The sequence below is a fragment of the Sceloporus occidentalis genome, unplaced genomic scaffold, assembly GCF_023333645.1.
Source record: "Sceloporus occidentalis isolate IW3139 unplaced genomic scaffold, rSceOcc1.0.p SCAF_3, whole genome shotgun sequence".
Classification (NCBI taxonomy): domain Eukaryota; kingdom Metazoa; phylum Chordata; class Lepidosauria; order Squamata; family Phrynosomatidae; genus Sceloporus; species Sceloporus occidentalis.
In genome coordinates, this window is record NW_028316983.1 from 130,395,564 (window position 1) to 130,414,225 (window position 18,662).

Below are 18,662 nucleotides of genomic sequence, written 5' to 3' on the forward strand. Positions count from 1 at the left end.
CCTCAAAGAGCCAGCATGGTATAGTAGTTTGAACATTGGACTATGACTCTGGAGACACTGCTTGGCCATGGAAGCACACTGTCCAGGTATTGGTGGGATGTAGGCTACAGTAAATCCATTGAATTATTTGGATTTACCAACAACCATCTAGTGAATAGGTCTAATCTAGTTGCAGTAGGATTTCAGCCCAATAGCATGTGCCAGGGAACCCCCGTTCCCTTGCCCACAACTTGATGATGGAGAGAGCTCTCATTATGGATTGACCTGGTATTATATAACAGCACCAGCCAACACAAAGGAAGTTGGCAGAGCAGCTGAGGACACTGCAGCTGAAGAGATGGATCACCACTGTTCCCTCCCTCCCTCCCTCCCTGTTATGGGGAACTCTTCTTGTACACATATGCCAGGAATATCATGTTGCCAAACCAGAGCAAGATAATAAGTTTAGCAACCCACAAGTGCACTAAGAAATTGTTTTAAATGCACACACAAAAGACCTAAGAGTAGACTTATACAAGCTGTTTTTAAGATAATCCACAAAGCGCATTCCTTGCAACTTCTATTTTTGCCTGTTAGAAACTCTATACACTTGCTGGACCCCAGAAATAAACATACAGAGTGGGCATGTGTGCAGCACAGTTCCCGGAGCTTGTAGCAAAGGTAATGTGAGCCTGTGCCAATAACTTTTGTAACAAGATCTGTACCTTGCATGTTCCAAAACAACCTGAGAGAAAGGCTTCCCTTTTGCAGGAATCAAAAATGCTATTTCCAGTCATATTTCTCTGTCATCTTGATTCATGTGCAAGTTTCTTACCCAATGTTAGAATCTGTTTTTTCAAAACATAACTTAACAAACCATGCACTGGACTATGAACTTCAGTGGCTTCCAGCCTTCAAGGTTTCTCAATCTGGGTGATGAGGAAAGGAAGAGGACAGAAATATTACTGGATGCTAGAACTTGCATTCATGGAAGTCACAAGGCCAAAGAGAAAAGGCAGTGGTTTTGCTCTTGACAGGCAGAGAAATGATGCAAGCATCTGTCAGAGAGTATGTTAAAGCCAAAGAGCTTGCCAAAAGCAATACTGTAGTTCTTTAATTACCCAAATGTCCTCTGATGTTTGCTGTATTTTGCTGAGAAAAGACATGGAGATCACTGTTATCTTCTAAGTGAAACTAAATGGCAACTAATTCTAGGCCAGATAAAGAGGATCAAATCCGGATCTCCCAGATCAAGTCCAACTGCCCGATTTTTGGATCCTCATCCACTAGGCACAAGGAAGGCACCGGCTTGCAAGATGATCCAACAAGCAAACATTGCCACATTCTTTATCTAGCGCTGGTTGTCTAGTCCTGTTCAAGCACTGGGATGAATGTGTGACTGCTAAGCATGGGATGAGCATGCCAACCCCACTCCAAATAGTGCCTCACATGCTGTCCCCATCTGTTCCAGTCCCAGCATTCATGAGTTTAGCCTTATGTTTGGTAAAAAAAACAGAAGGAAGTTGAAAGAACACTAGTTAGCAACCATTTTACAGTCCGTCCTCGCCTTACGCGGGGGATCCGTTCCGGATCCCTCCGTGTAAGGCGAATTCCGCCTATGCTCGAGCCCCATTGGAAACAATGGGGCTCGTGCGTGGTGGCGCGGCGGCGCGGGGCGCAACGGGCGCGCGCGCCCATTCAATTGAATGGGATGCGCCGCCCCTTCCGCCCCGCGGCTTGAGCGCGTATGCTCAAGGCCGCGTATGGCGCGGGCGCGCTGTATAGTGGATTCAAATTTTGGTTTCTGACTAAGCTACTACTGTACTAGTACAACTGGCAGAAATGTAGTAATTTCATTTACTGCTTGTGGAATAGAATCCCACAAGAATTGTGAAGTTCAGCTCGCAACCTTCCCATCACATCATCACCACACTGTTGTTGGTTTTCTTTTGGACCATGTCCAAAGCAAATGCAGCTACTGTGCAAGGTAGGAGACATTTTTTCTATTCCCCCCCCTCCCAGCATGCTTTTCCAGTTTTTGTCAATCGTGAGAATCTGCCAACATTCATGCCAATATTCACATGCCTTATAGGCTTTCATGTTTTGTGAGATCACAGACTGTTCTCTGTAAACACACTGTACAAGCTTTTCCCATACTCTCTGGGCAGCAGCAGGAGTCCTGAGCCCTATATAGATGGATAGAGCCACTTCAGAAGCAAATCATCTAGAATCTTCAAAAGAAAAAACCTGAGGTACCACCATCTTAGGATCTTGTTATCCTATGTACTGCAGGTCAAGGAGAACACTGCTTTATCATCTATGGGTGTGGACACTGACGCCAAGTGCCAACCCGTACAGTGCAAACAACATGCACAGGCTTTATTTTAAAAGGAAATGCATTACCTTTGTCTTACTATAGCCACCTTTATCTTAGGTACGCAAATTTCGTTTCTGCCTGTGCAGATAATTAGTTACTGATTAACTTTATGGAAAAAATGAATTGTTGAGGTCTTTTACTTTGAACTGTGCAAAGTTACATTAATGCATATAGGAAGATGGACCATCTTAAACCATCATAGGGAGCAAGCCAGTATGCTCTTGGATCAAAGTCAGCTGCTTGCCTAAAATGGAGAGGAATCATTTATCAAATATTACCATCAGTTCTGTGGGCAAGCCTCAGTAATAGGACTGGTATGAACATTTTTTTTCTCCATCTATATTGTCCATTTTGGATGACAACTCCCCAAATCCCACAACCATGCAAGCGAGAAGATGCCACAAGTTGCCATCCAAAAAAGGGAACATTTCCCAATTCTGATATAAAGAAGATATTATAAATATTGGTCAGTCTTCTAAGGCCTTTCAGAACTGTTCTTACATGCAGCATTAAGCCACCTTATTCAATAGACAACCAACGTTTTCGTGTAGTGAACATAAAATAATGGCATTTGAAAGAAAGCTCAGTGACTCCTCTATTCAAGGGGTGTGTGTTTTTCACTGCTAACCTGTGCCACTGTTTGAATTTAGATAATGTAAGTGGTACAATAATATTTTAAATAGATAAAATTAACAAGCAGTCATAGTCAAGGCCTTATCAGAGTGTGATGGGCAGACGCACCCAAGACTGCTAAGTCTTTCATTTCCAGGGCTTTTCTGGCTTGACACCTCTAAGAATTGACTAATTTTTTTTGTTTTTGTTTTAAAGCTTCTAGAAGCATAAGTACTTTTCATCCTATTACAGTCAACCTTCCGTATCCACAGATTCAAGCATCCATGATTTGAACATATTCAAAAATATATATAAATTCCAAAAAAGAAAACCTTGATTTTACCATTTTATAAGCAACATCATTTTACTATCCACTGTATTTAATGGGACTTGAACATCCACAGATTTTAGTATCTACAGGGAGTCCTGGAACAAACCTCAGCAGATGCCAAAGGCCCAATGCACCATATCAGTTTAAAAACTTGCTTAGCAACAGGCCCACATAAAAATTCACATTTTTATAGGTTTCCTTTTATGTATATGCTTGGGAAAATATGCACAGAGGTTCATACAGTGGAGAAAATGTGAATTTCCCACTGTATGCACACATGTACATATTTGTACATGTTTTCGTATGCATGCTAATATATGCATTTTTTATTATTAAAGAACTGCACTACAAAATTTGGATAAGTGAAAAACAGAAGGAGAGTCATATCGTTTTTCATCTATTAGGCTGAGGAATATGCATGCCGCTGGTGTATTTTCAAACACTGGAGCATCTGTAGCCATAATGTGTGCAGACCTACTGCTAACCAACCATAGGAGCTGCCTTTTGAGCCAAAATGGTTCTTCACCTTTGTAATGAAATCTGACACAGATTTTACCCTTATCTATAAAATCTCATGAATGAAAAGAGACACATATACAGTGTGCCCTTGCTTTATCCGTTCTGGACTCCCCCGCGTAAAGCAAATACCGCCTATGCTCGAGACCCATTTAAATGAATGGGGCTCGTGCATGCAGTGGCGCGCATGCGCCACAGGCACATACCTATGGGACACACCACCCTTCTCCCTGCGCGGCTTTCAGCGTATGCTAAAAGCCACATATGATGTGGGTGCACTGTATTTCAAAGCATTCTATTGTTTTCTATTTAGAACAGTCCATAAGGTAATAACAATGCCATAATACAGGATAACAATTATCACTATAACAATAAAACTGGTTTTTTAGGTATGAATCTCTTTCCCTATCCACAACACATTTAATGTGTTGTTAATTTAATTCCTGACAATGAAGATTTTCATACCAGCGCTTACCGTGGGGTAAGCGCTGGTAAAATGTCAGAAAAACATCAAGGAAGCATGAGTGTGTGAAAGAATGACATCAGCAGAGATCTTGCCCACAGCATGTCCACCTACAAGACAACAGCAGGTTGCATGGCCACTCATTCTCCACTTCAACAACACAGAAATGTCTGTGTTGGGGAGACTGCATTGCTTAGAAGGAGAGTGATATACTTCTTCTGATGGAGGATCGCGTCTTATGTTTCTACATGTTAAAAAACCCTCTAATTTCAAATACTATTACAAGAAGCTGTTGTGCTAATATATTCCTGAGATACCAGACAACAACTTAAAAAAGCAACTAGCTGTGCCTAAGGTTGGACTTTCTCTACTAAATGGAACAGTGACAAACACAGGAGAAGGGAGCAAAGTCCACTGCTTCTTTAGCACTTTCTGCAGGTGTACATGACTGCCTGTTCATAACAAGAATTGTTCCGGTTGCTCTCTGTGAAGCTGTGCCCAAACAACCTGAATTCTCCTGTCCAGAGGTCACTCACAATGTCATGTTCATGTTTTACGTCTCAGCAGAATCTGTGAACGCTATTCACTATGAAGTTGGAAGTGATATGAAAGTACATCAGAGCTCTCTGTTCTGACTTGTATGAGATCACTGTCATTCACACATGCAGCTCAGCACCTGATGTTGTAGTCATAAAGGAGTGAACATGTACAATTATATGTAAGTTGATCAGCATACCATGGTCTTAGAGAACAGGTTCCCGTGGGCTCTTTATATCCTTCTCCTACAATTCTATATAATTATTTTGTCTGGTCACCCGTGGAAAGCAGTGAGTTGCCTCAAATTATGATAGCTACAAGAATGTTCTCTCTGTTTTAAAAAGCCAGCTGATCTTTATGGTTCAAAAAGAAGAAAAGAGATCCATACCCACTGCATCAACAGCACCACTTGGTTTAAACAAATGATTGCTCCTTGGTGGGTTACTCCTTTCAGATGCAGAGCATGGAGAGATCAGAGTCTACAACATGGGCTTTGATGTTGCAAATGAACATCCCCCAGAGGGAGAGTGGGTGCTGGCTATTGACAATCACTGTAGGTTGGTGACACTGGACATTATGTTGTCCCAGAAGAACTGTGTTGGGACATGGAGAACTGAGAAGGACAGGTTGCTTACCTGTAACAGTATTTCTTCGAGTGGTCATCTGCGAATACATACAAATGGGTTTCACTGCGCCTGCGCAGTGCTGCTCGGAACCTTCTGGAATCACTGGGCAGAGTTAACTCTGCAACATATTGAAACTTTTTGGCGGTAACTCCGCCCACCCGTTATAAGGCCCCTGCCTTCCCGCTCTTTTCCCCAGTTCCGCAATTTTTCCGCCAAGCAGGCGAAGGAAGAGAGCCAATAAGAGCAGGACACTGAGGGGACGGACGGGTGGGATTTGTATGTATTCGCAGATGACCACTCGAAGAAATACTGTTACAGGTAAGCAACCTGTCCTTCTTCTTCGTGGTCTCTGCGAATCATACAAATGGGTTTAGACTGACAAGCTAAGGTATGCGGCGGAGGGAGTGTCCTGAGACCAAAGCTATGGTAAACCAAAGGTACATTTATTACAACAATAAACACCTTGAACCATAAAAGGAGTCAGTCTTTTTGTTCTTGCACGAACCAAACATAGCAACAACATTGCTAAACCTGAGAAGAGGACACACGGTCGTGCAAGACCAGTTCCAATGAATTTGTGCAAACAACATTCAACAGACTGTAAAACAGTGACATTGTATACATAAATGCTGAAGCATAAGCATCAGTAGTGCAATCAGTGTAACCCTGAAACCAACACAGCCCTCCCGAAAGCTGCGTCTCGGATGGCCCTGGTGTCCAACCTATAGTGCTTAATAAAAGTCAGTGGTTGGGACCAGACAGCAGCCTTACAGACATCCTCCAAAGGAATCCCCGAGAGGAATGCGGAGGACGCTGACATTGCCCTTGTGGAGTGAGACCGAACCCTGCCAGGGAGAGGCTTGCCTATCAGTTCATAGCAGAGGCGGATGGTACCAGCCACCCATTTGGACAATCTCTGCGCAGACACAGGCAACCCCCTCTTCGGTACCGAGTAGCACTGGAAGAGTCTCTCGGACCGACTGAAGGCCGCAGTTCTGTCCAGGTAGAAGGCTAGTGCCCTCCTGACATCAAGAGAGTGCAGGCGTCGCTCCTCATCCGATGTAGGATTGGATGCGAGAGTGGGCAACACAATGTCCTGGCACATGTGAAAAGCAGACACTACCTTAGGCAGGAAGGTAATGTCCGGCCGGAGGACCACCTTGTCCTTGTGGAACCTCAGAAATGGTTGGTCCCTACGTAAAGCACAGAGTTCGCCCGCACGGCGGGCAGAGGTGATGGCCACAAGAAAAGCGGTTTTCCAAGTCAATAGTCTCAAGTCCGCTGTGGCCATCGGTTCAAAGGGCTTGGATTGGAGGGCGGACAATACCGACTCCAAACTCCAAGCCGGCGTAGGTACCGACACAGGAGGGTAAAGGTTTGCACAACCCTTCAGGAACCCCTTCACCAAGGGGTCCTTGAAGAAAGAAACCCTCCCCCCGAACTGGTACTTGGCACAGATGGCAGACAGGTAGCATTTGATGGATGTGAGAGACAGCCCTCCATCCAAAAGTGCCATCAGGAACTCCAACACCACTGGAGTGGACACCTGTGCAGGAGACAAGCCCTTCTGGTTAAGGAAGAGGCAAAATCTCCTCCATTTCAGGGCATAGGAGCGCTGGGTGGAAGGTTTCCTCGCAGCCAGGATCACTGCCCTCACCGATTCCGGCAAGGTAGTCAGCGCCGAATCCTCCAGGCCACCAGCGGCAGGCTCTCGATGTCGGGGTGGAGAATCCGGCCGTCCTGGATCGAAAGCAGGTCCGGGCGAGGGTCGAGACGGAGGAAGCATCTCTTGGAGAGGTGGAGAAGGGAGGCGAACCACGGCTGTCTCGGCCACCACGGGGTGATGAGGATCGCGTGCGAGCGGTCCGTAGCCATCTTGGACACCACCCTGATGATGAGAGGGAACGGAGGGAAAGCGTAGAGGAGCTCTCCCGTCCAAAGGAACGCGAATGCGTCTCCGAGGGATCCGTCCATTCGTTTCCTGGAGCAGAACTGGGGACAGTGGCTGTTCCAGCTGGTCGCGAAGAGGTCGATCCGGGGGGTTCCCCACCGATCGAAGAGGTCGCTGACCGTCTCGGGATGGAGCCTCCACTCGTGGCATACCGAAGAAGATCTGCTGAGGCGGTCTGCCAGCTCGTTGTCCTCTCCGGGAAGGTGAATCGCTTGGAGGAGAACGCGTCTCTGGATGCACCAATCCCAGATGCGGAGTGTGAGATCGAGCAAGGTCCTGGATCTGGTACCACCTTGCTTGTTGATGTAGTACATCACGGTGGTGTTGTCCGTCCTGAGGAGGACCACCCTTCCCGAGACCGCAAACTCGAACGCTCTCAAAGCCTTTTCCACAGCAAGCATTTCCAAGGCGTTGATGTGGAGGCGCTTGTCCTGTGTGGACCACCTGTCCTTGACGACCAGGTCGAGCAGGTGGGCGCCCCACCCCTCCAGGGATGCATCGGTTGTCAGGGTCAACTGAGCCTGGGGCTGATGGAAGGACATCCCGGTGCAGACGTTGGAACTGTCTAGCCACCATCTGAGGGAAGCCACCACCGGTCTCGGTACCGTGAGCCACTTCGAAGGCGGATCCTCCAACGGGGAGAAGACGGAGAGGAACCAGGCTTGGAGGGGTCGAAGACGAAGTCTTGCCCAGGGGGTGACGAATGTCGTCGACGCCATGTGGCCCATAGCGACTTGGACATCTCTGGCTCTCACCCTTCTGTGGGAGATGCACGGCCTGAGGGATGTTGTCAGGGCCTGAAACCGATCCGGAGGGAGGAGAGCTAGGCAGTTTTCGGAGTCGAGGACGGCACCGATGAACTTGACCTGCCTGGTCGGCGTAAAGTGGGACTTTTCCTTGTTGACGACCAGTCCGAGGGAGTCCAGGAGGTGCAAGGCGAATGAGACTGCCTCCCGCAGCTCGTCTTGGGATTCGGCTGCAAACAGCCAGTCGTCCAGGTAGGGAAAAACCATGAAGCCCTTCTGATGAAGGTATGCCACCACCGGCGCCATGCACTTCGTGAAGACCCGCGGAGCCGTGGCCAGGCCGAAAGGGAGCACGTTGTAGTGGTATGAATCGGGGCCGACAGCGAAGGCGAGGAATCTCCGGTGGGACTGTCGGATACCGATGTGGAAGTAGGCATCCTTCAAGTCGACGGTCGCGAACCACAGACCCTGGTGGAGCAGAGGTAGAATGGAGGCCAAGGTTACCATTCGAAAGCGACGGTAGTCAAGGAACAAGTTCAATTGTCTCAAGTCCAGGATGGGCCTGATGCCCCCATCCGCTTTCGGTACCGTGAAGTACCTGGAAAAAAAGGCCCGAGAACACTGGTCGGGAGGCAAGGAGGAGATTGCCCCCTTTGCAAGCAAGGTGCGCACTTCGTCGAGAAGGGTGTCCGAGGGGGGAGTGGACATGAAGGCTCCAGTTGGAGGGAGCTCTTGGAACTCGAGGGCATAACCCCTACGGACAATGTCGAGAACCCACGAGTCCGATGTTATAGAGGCCCAGGTGTTAACATAGGGCCTCAAGATGTCCAAGAAGAAGAGGGGTGAAGGGGAGACGAAGCGCGCTGCGTCCCTTCAAGCTCTCTTCTTCCCCTGGTCGGTGTCCTGCCGGCGGGACTTGCGGTACCGAGGCGGGAAGTTACGACGGCCAGAGGAGGAGGAAGACTGCGAGGGGAAGCGCTGCCTCTGAGAGCCCTGCTGTTGGGGCTGTCGGTCCCGGGAGAAGGTCCCCTGTGACTGACCTTGTGGCTGCCACGGGCGTTGGCGCTTCCGGAAGGGAGAAGCCGGTGCGGAGGACATGCCGTGCTTCTTTGCCGCCGCTTTCATCCTAAACTTGCGGTTTAGGCGGTCGTCGGTCTCGGCGTGGAAGAGGCCGGTCCCGTCGATCGGCATGTCCTCGATGGCAGCCCTGACGGTCGGGTTGAGGTCGGAGGCCCTCAGCCAAGCATGGCGCCGAAGAGCCATGGAAGCTGACATGGCCCTCCCGGAGCAGTCCACCAGGTTCCTGGAAGTGGTGATTAGCCAGCTTCCAATGGAGTGCGCCTCGTCCCTGATCTCCACCAGCTGCCTCTGGACGTCGTCTGGGACATCTGGAACGAGGGGGGGAGATCCGCTCCATGAGGGTCTGGATGTAGGCCCCCATGCACGCGGTGTAGTTGGCGGCCTTGACCCCAAGCGCCGAAGCCGAGTACGCCTTCTTGGCCAGTCCGTCCACCTTTTTGGCCTCGCGGTCGACAGGGGAAGTGGCCTGCTTCGGGACGAAGCTGTGTTGGGCTCCCTCGACGATGGCAGAGTTGGGCCGGGGATGCTCGGCCAACCAAGGACAACTCGCCGGGGCGACCCTATAAAGTGACTCCACCTTGCGGGAGGGAGCCGAAAGGGCGGCCGGAGAGTCCCAGGACCTCTTCACGATGGTCTGAAGGGAGGGAAGGAGAGGCAGGCACGGCGGAGTGGGGACTCGACCATGCACCCGACGCTCAACCGGGTCCTCGGCGTCGTCGACTGCGGATGCGAGCTCGATGTCGAGGGCCCTCGCCATCCTGATCACGTGCTCCGTGAAGGACCTGACATCGTCCGACGGCGAAGATGGCTCCGGGTTGTGCATCCTCTGGGGGGAGGCCGAGCCTGAGAGGACATCCTCGTCCGAGGGTGCCTCCGAGGGTAGCAGCGGCTCGTCTTCAGAGTCCAGGTCGGAAGAGAGGGGATCCGTCACCTTGACCTGGGATCTCGGGCGGGTTGGAGCGAAGTCAACCGAAGAACGGGAGCGCCGACGGGGCGGAGACAGCGACCTCTCACGTCTACGGGGTGGAGTCGACGACCTCTCGTAGACAGACACGGTCGGAACCGACGTGGAAGGGTGAGGCCGGTCAGCGGGAGGGGGGTTCAGTTTGGTGAACTCCCTCAAGGCTCTGTCCTCCGGGACCGACATGTAGTAGCGGCGCGACTGCATGTCGTAGAAGAGGTCCGGAACGTCTTGTCCGTGGGGCAAGTCGTCCTCATCTTGAGCTGCCGAGCGAGAGGGCGACCGGTGCTCCGGGGAGCGAGGAGGTGCGGTATCATCCGTACCGTGGATGAAATCCATGGTCGGAGGAGGCAGAGGCGTGACCGGTACCGGGGTCCCTCGGTCCAGCGTCGGTTCTTGGTCACGGGGAGCTGATGGAGCGGAGGCGCGAGCCTGTTTGGAGGGGGAGCGCTTCTTCTCCTTCGGTCCCGGTAGGTCGGTAACGGTCCGATCCTTGGAGGACTTTGCCTTTTTAGGGGCAGGGTCACGTCCAGCCTCCTCATGGCGCCTCTTCTTCCCATGCTTGGGAGGCTCCTCGGATGGGAAGAATGGGTTGTCCGGGAGGTCCAGGATGACAGCAGCCGCTGTCGACGACGAAGGCCTCGGTGACCTCGTCCCTTGCACCGGCTCGGTCCCGTCCTTCGGTGCCGCATGGCGCGATGTCTTGGACGCCTTAGAGGAGGAAGGCGAGGCCAGATGGACCTTAGGCTCGGTAGCCTCCTTCGAACGGGAGCCCCCCGATACCTTCTTCGGCTTGGAGGCCCGTTCGGTACCCTCAGCACCCGATGACTTCTGGGGGCGTTTGGAGGGCTTGTCGGTGGCGCTGGGCGGTTTGGAGCCACGGGCCACATCGGAGGTGGTGGAAGGGGTCCCGGCCGGGACGCACACCACACTGGGGACGGCTACTCTCCCCGATCCCACGCTGGAGACACTTGCCCGGGACGACGAAGCAGGGGGGCGCCAGAGGCGGGACAGAAGAGGACCGTGAACCTCCCTCCTGCACTTTTCCCAGAGCGATCGCCGACGTGAGCCGGGACTCACGGTTCTTACGGGCCTGAGTGGAGAGGGATCCGCAGAGCGTGCAAGCCTTGGGATCATGGCTGGGTCCAAGGCACAGCAAGCAGGAGGAGTGCGGGTCTTGAACGGGCACCTTGCCCTTGCAGATGTCGCACTTTTTGAAAGGCGCAGGCATCTTCAAAAACGTCAAGCCAAAGGGAGATCCGAAGTGAGGTCAGCAGTCCGAAGGTCCGAAGTTACCAGGGGCGGGAGACAAAGAATGGTCAAGATACAGTCCGAGGTCAAAAACGAAAGTGATTCCAGCAAGCGAAGCAAGCGAAAGTTCCCTGAAGCAGCTAGCGCGGCGGAAAAAAGGAACTGGGGAAAAGAGCGGGAAGGCAGGGGCCTTATAACGGGTGGGCGGAGTTACCGCCAAAAAGTTTCAATATGTTGCAGAGTTAACTCTGCCCAGTGATTCCAGAAGGTTCCGAGCAGCACTGCGCAGGCGCAGTGAAACCCATTTGTATGATTCGCAGAGACCACGAAGAAGAAATATTGGTTTGGAGGGGAGGATTTTGCTCTTGGCGAGGCGAAAATTGGGGATTGAAAGAATGTTTTGCTCAGAGTGAAATTTTTGCTTCAAAAAGTGCTTGGTTTGATATGTGATACACCAGTTGCAAAGAGGAATGTTTAAGTCTGTAAGGCAGGTGAAGAAACCAAGAGTTTAATTTAAAATGAAGAAGTCAGAGAATGTGAGGTAAAAGGTTTATAAATTCTGGATGTTATGTGCTGATGGATACATCATGTAGGTTTTACTGAATTTTTAAACTTTGTGGCTAGCCACCCCCAAACCTCCTACACAGTTCTGCATTCAGTCCACTGTGTGAGCATGATTTGAATGTACTAAATGACCATATTCTAAACCTCTTTTCAGTTGTATTGTCTGACCAGGTCTTCCGATGTTGTTGAAGTAATGCCATTAAGTACCTCTACCCAGATATAAACGTAAAAAGGAGGCTATTATGATTGCCATGCCTTCAGTTACACTGTGCCAAGAGGTCCCTCTACCACGTGTTGACATACTAGATTTTGACTGAACAGAAAAGTTAGAAGATGCAAGGATAATAATGGTAAATATTTTTCATGCCCACGAGTAATTGCATTTACACAGACCCAGGCGTGGAGATTAAGGGTTAAGAAATCTGAGTTTTAATAGTAATCTTTAGAAGGGAAGATAGTGAATCACATACACAATCAGGCAAAGAGAAGACACTGAGCGCCGCTGAGGAATGAAAGTCAAGAGCATGGATCTATCAGGATGAGAAAGACTATCAAATAGGCTTAAAGGTCTTTGTGTTGAGCACTGTCAGTGCAGGCACTGAAAGCAGGCCCTCATATAGTCTGTATGTAGAGAAGTGATTTGGGGTGAAGAAGTTGAGAGAGACAGCAAGTTGAGAGAGACAGGCCACAAAGATTGTTGTCATGTTCCTTGATAAGAGGAGAGGCCAATGGCTGGAAGACAATGACTGGCAACTGTCTGGATGTGGGAAGCAAAGAGTAAAAGACAAATGATTTGCAGCTTAATCTTGAACAGACTTAGACAGTGAGGAGACACTCCAAACATGCATTTCAGGTGGGCACTTAGACTGGGCATTGAATAAAAATTGCCCTGGTTATAGAAGTAGAGATGTGACTTGATCATCCTCCAGAAAATACTAAAAGCCATAGGATGGCTCTTTACACAGATAATGTAAAGAGAACAGCAATCAGGCAGTAACTCCCATGGAAAAAGACATGCCCAAACTAAGTTCCCCCAGTGGTGCTGCTGAACAAGGAATCTGACAGAGAAAACAGGCAGGAGGCCTTGAAAATCTAGGGCACAAGGAGTCAAGGAAGAGAATAGTCTTTGGGGGGCCAGTAAAATGATAGGAACAGCCACCAACAATGTTTCAAGAGCAAAAGCTCCACTTTCAGTTATATTCACCCATTTTGAACCACCTACCATTTAGTCTAAACACACACATGCATGCTCTTGTGGGGTACAATGACAGAAACATCCAACTGGAGCCAGTGGCATCACAGTCCCTCCAAACCTGCCTTACAAAAGGCCACAAAATGGTGTACCTCTGCAGAAAGAAAGATATGCCAACCCTTTCCCCTTCATACCTGCTCACAAAGAATCATTTATGGCTTCATGGAATTCAAAACAGGAGAATCACTGTTTCCTTACAAACAAAAGATCTTCAGCTTAGGGGCCTGCAGGTACAATCCAGGAGGTTCCATTATTATGCAACCATCGTGTTTCAGGTGAGCCTTGTGCAGAATAGGCAAACAACCTGAACAAATTTACATGTTGCCTAATTTTCATATATTCACTTACAGAAGTTGAGACTTCATGATCTATTTGAGATTAATCAGATTCCTCCCACACCCCACTTTTTAAAATACCCACAGGAAAATCTCAACGCACTAGTAATACTGCCTACGGTTAATTAACTCTTTGACTAGCATTCAATTCATGCATTGTGGCCATTTAGAGAGTAAACCATTAAAGGGAAAAGCTGCCAGACAATTTAGATGTTGTTTTTGTTTGTTTGTTTTTACTGTTCTGCCATGGAATAGACACAGCAAACCAGAACCAGATCTGGGGAGCTGCCATTCACCCTTCATATTTTTAATAAACATGGAACTTATAACTAAAATTTTAAGTAGCCAAAGGCAAAGGCCACAATGACAAGAAATGTTTCTAGAGCCTGAAAGAACTTTGATTTTACTCTAAAAGCTACCTGCACTTTATCATCTGCACTTCCTACCGTCTTAAGCCACTAGAGATAGTATGTAAATCTGAGAGCCTGAAGGGTGTAAGCCGCACCACACCTTAGACATGTAGTTTTACATTTAGATGATGCATAAAACTTTTTAACAGCAACCTGTTACTGTTACATCAAGGTCATTAAAGAAGAGAGTTGGAAGAAAATAAAGAAAAACGTAATTTAATATCTTTATCCAAATCTACAAAACTATGTAGGTCTTGTGCAGTTCAATTGAAAGGATCCACTGCAAAGTTTAGCAAGTCTCTGAAGAACATACAACAGCTAAGCAATGTGTGTGAGGAAAACAGTGCGGAATGTGGAATATCCTCATAGTTGTTAAAACTGGGGACAAACTTTCTGCCTGCAGTTCTTGTGAGATACATTTCAGAAAGGGCAGAATATTATTTTGAGCTGAAAGTGTTTATTTTTGTGGCTTTCCCACTTTTCTTACTGTACTATCCAATTTAAAGAACAGGTAAAATAACCAAGAGCAAATGTGGTATCATGTATTGACTGCTGGAACAGGACTTTAGCAGACCAGAATTTGAATCTTCCTTCAATCATGGAAACCTACTGAGTGCCATTGGGCAAGTGACAGTCTCTCAGCTTCAGAGGAAGGAAATGGCAAACCGTTGAACAAATCTGGCCAAGAAAACACTAGAATAGGGTCACCAAAGGTTGGAATCAGCTTTAAAGCACATAACATTATTATTATTATTATTATTATTATTATTATTATTATTATTATTACTATTATTATTAAACAGTACTTATACCCTGCCCTTCAGCCCTAAAGGCTCTCAAAGTGGCATACAATTATTATTATATTTATTTAGACAGTTCCCTACCCTCACGCTTACAATCCAAAAAGACATGACCTAAAAGGAAAAGAGAATGGTGATGGGGAAGGGGATCAGGTCCAACATTTCTTCTCTCCCTCTGAGGCCTGGACCAAGGTAGATGGACTAGAGGGAGGGCTCTACTTCTTAATCTAGGCCAGGCCTGATGCAGCTGGGCCTGCATCTCTCTCTCCATGGTCAGATGGCACCAGATGGACTGGAGGAAGGGCTCTGCTATGTAATCAATAATTAAATGGGGTGCATATATACGTAACAGGAAAATGTGTAGCTTTCCTGGCATGGTCAGCCTCTAGATTTTAGTAAATCCCAGGCAAGAGACCTGCAATGAGTCTGTCCCCTCCCCCTGGTGTCACTCCTCCTCACTGCAAAGCTGTGTCTGATGTTGGTGCCTTCCTGCAGCAGCCAGGCTGGCAGTGCTGGCTGGAGACTCACTCCATAGTCTCACTCTGCAGCAAGGAGAGGACAAGCAGCACCAGAGGAAGAAGAAAAAGGCTTGGAATGTCTGCAGTCCATTCACATTTCTGACTGTTTTGAATATCATGTTATTAACAGAAGACTTTCACTGTAGTCATTTTTTGAGTAGTAATTTTTTAAAAGATGCAAAAATGATTTTAACCTCCACAATAATCACTTTCCAACATCAACATTTTAAGTAAAAGGTAAACAATATTTGTTACATTTAAAAGGGATTTAAAAGGTATAAAGTTCTGAAGCCATTACATTATTATGGATAACATGTTACTTGGTTCTAAAGAAGGCAGAGAACAAATGGTTAGCTGATTTTCTTTCCTTCGTTGTCTGTTCCCAGGACATGTCTGTCTGTCTTTCTCTCCTGGGACACAGAGCAGTGGTCTCTCCTACTGTGTTTTTTTAGATGCTGGGCAGCTCAGCACTTCTGTGTCAGGGGCATGATGGATGTAGTTTGTTCCTCTCTACCTCATGAAAGGTGGAGACAGGGCAAGCACCTGGAAGGTGATTTAATCAATTTCTCCCTTCTACCAGCACCCCCTTTCTGCTCTTCACAGCTTTCAGCCATCAAGAGTTATTTTCAGGTGACCTTCTTGGTGATGGATCATGGCAGACAGTTCAGTTAGCCCACCAGAGATATGTCACTATCTGGCCATTGTAGTTAAAATAATTACACTGCTATTAGAATTAATTTAACCTTCCTTATCACAAAGCCTAAAAGGTAATCTGCCAGGACAAAGCATTCTGCTGTAAAACTAAACATAACTGAGCATAATTTCACTAGAATCTGAGTCAGTGGTTCTGAATCTTTGGCCCTCCAAATGTTTTGGATCTCAACTCCCAGAAACCCTGTCCACTGGATATGCTTCTAAAGGATTCTGGAAATTGAAATGCAAATGTCTAGAGGGGCAATGGTTCAGAACAACAGATCTAAATTATCTAGATATTCTAAGATACACTACGTTGAAGAACTGACAATTTTGAAATAGGTAGTGGCTTTAATATAAAATATTAGTTCCAAAGATACGAGAAGAAAATTGGGGGAAAAGATGCCATTACAATTCAGATAGATAGATGATACGGACCTATGAAAATAAAGTAATAGGACCAACAAAATATGTGCCAGAATAATAGTGGAAAACTATTCAAAAGTTTTCCTAAAAGACTTTTTTTTAAAAAAAAAATGGCTGAAATTTAATCTACAGTTGCTCAGCAAGTTCCTATATTAGAAAGGTAACTTTTCTTAAAACTTAAAAAAAAATCAAATGGGTGGCAAAAAGCCAGAGGTGAGAAGATGCATACTAAAAATTTCCTCTGCTTTCAAAAGAGCTGACAGCACAAAGAAAAGTATAGGAAGTATGAGGATTGCCTTCTCAGGTTGTTACTAGGTTCTTTTCTATGGAGTGCATGGGGTAGATTTAAAAACACTTAGTCCTGTAACAGAAGGAAAAGTCATAAACCCAGCACAGTTACACAAACGCATTAGACATTACCTGTATTTTTAGGCCCATCTGCATAGACTGGTCCTGGAGGTGGAGGAGCATTTTGCCACCCATACTGTGGATAGCCTTGGTAGCCTGGCCCTGGGCCCCCTGGTGGTCCTGGTGGGTAGCCAGGGTATGCGTCAGGACCCGGTGGTCCAACTGGTTGCTGGGCATATGGTGGGTATGGGGCAGCTTGCTGTGGGCCAGGATAGGGTGGAGGATTTTCGTAGTTCATGTAGAATGCCAAGTGTTTCCTAAGAATACAGAGATGGATGTTATTTTGACTTTTTTAAATTGCCACCAAAAAAAAATGCATTATTATTCATTTCTATACCATCTTCCACATATGGATTGCTTAATCTTGATTAAGTAGTTTGGAGCTGTACAGGGCAAAATTAAAGGACTCTGTACTAGGGGACAAATGTGGACTGGACAGCCCTTCAAATAGAGGACCTCTCTAAACAGAACTATTTCCAGTGCAAAGTAGGACAAAATAACCTCTCCACCTGAAGCCCTATGAAAGAAGTCGGTGTTGTCCACATTGAAAAGCCAAGTCACTGAGTTGGTGGCCAACATAAACATAAAGCACTATTTTTTGCACTGCCGTAATATTTAATTGAACATCGTTCTGTGGTGAATAATCTGGAGAATCCATCCCCTCCCATCGCACCACACACCACAATCATGATTGTATCCTATTCCTAAGCAGTACACATACATTATCTTGGTACAACCAAACATTGCAAATACTGCAGGCTTTCTTTCATCCCAGCTTCAAATACTATTGAGGTTGGCTACTTGACTATTCAGGCAAAAAACGTATTCTAACAGGGATACTACCTTTATTATGAAACAGCTTTTAAGCCCATTTAAAATTCTCATACAGATGAGAGATACTCATCTTGTATGAGGGAATGTTGATCAATATGAGGGAAATGCTACCAAAATGTTTAAAAATTTGGGAGGGGACCATACATGCATAGCTGGTCTTCAAATATGGTTATAGTGCAAGCCCAGTGGCAATTATTTTCAAATGTGGGGTGGGAATCAATTGAATTTCTTTTTCTGGAGCGAAAGATCAAGGCGCTCTCATTCCAACAACTACTACTGTATTTACAGGTGTTTTTTAAAAAAGACTGTGAAAATTTGAAATTTAAAAACTAAAAATGACATCCATAATTTATGTATAATCACAAAAAAATGATCTACTATGGCTGGGCTCCTGTGGCATAATTACAAACTCATAACTTCGACTGTTACGCATTCACGGTCCCTATATAGCCTCTAGGAAACCTGACAGTTCCCCAATCCCTATTTACTGGGCATTAGCCCACTACTGTGATTAATGGGGGTCTGTTCTGCTATCGCTCAGGTTGCCATTCCCACCCCCACTCATGCGAACATAAGGGGAAATGGCTAAAGCAGTGATGGCCAACCTTTTAGAGACTGAGTGCCCAAACTGAAAGGCGTTCCTGCACCGGGTGTCACTGGTGCTAGGGGGGACTTCCATAAAGATAGTTAATGGTATGGGAGAGCGAGGAAGAGGAGGAACAGGCATGCACCTGTTCCTCCTCTTGCCCCACCCTCCTGTCTCTCTGTGTGCTCTCAGAGATGGCTTTGTGTGCCAGAGACAGCATGCATGCCATAGGTTCACCACCACAGGGCTAGAGGAATCCTGTTCCTGCCTGTCGCAATGGAGATCACTGGAAATGGCAGTCACCTGCTTTCTGAGCAACAGGGGAAGACTCCTCCCATTTATTACAGATGGGGATTGGGAGGGTTGTGCTGGGATTCAGTGTGTAGCCCCGTAACTATGATGCTTA

At 47.2% G+C, this 18,662-nt stretch overlaps 1 protein-coding gene across 3 annotated transcripts in view; it reads right to left on the minus strand.

Annotated features, from left to right (window-relative positions):
- The window catches only part of CYSTM1 (cysteine rich transmembrane module containing 1), a 58,111-nt gene that overhangs the window by 8,619 nt on the left and 30,830 nt on the right, over nt 1-18,662 (minus strand). For all 3 annotated transcript variants that reach the window (XM_089516287.1, XM_089516288.1, XM_089516289.1), the window contains exon 2: nt 16,849-17,093. In XM_089516287.1, coding sequence (XP_089372413.1) covers nt 16,849-17,074 — 226 coding nt within the window. In that variant the 5' untranslated portion in view covers nt 17,075-17,093. The remainder of the gene's footprint in view (nt 1-16,848; nt 17,094-18,662) is intronic.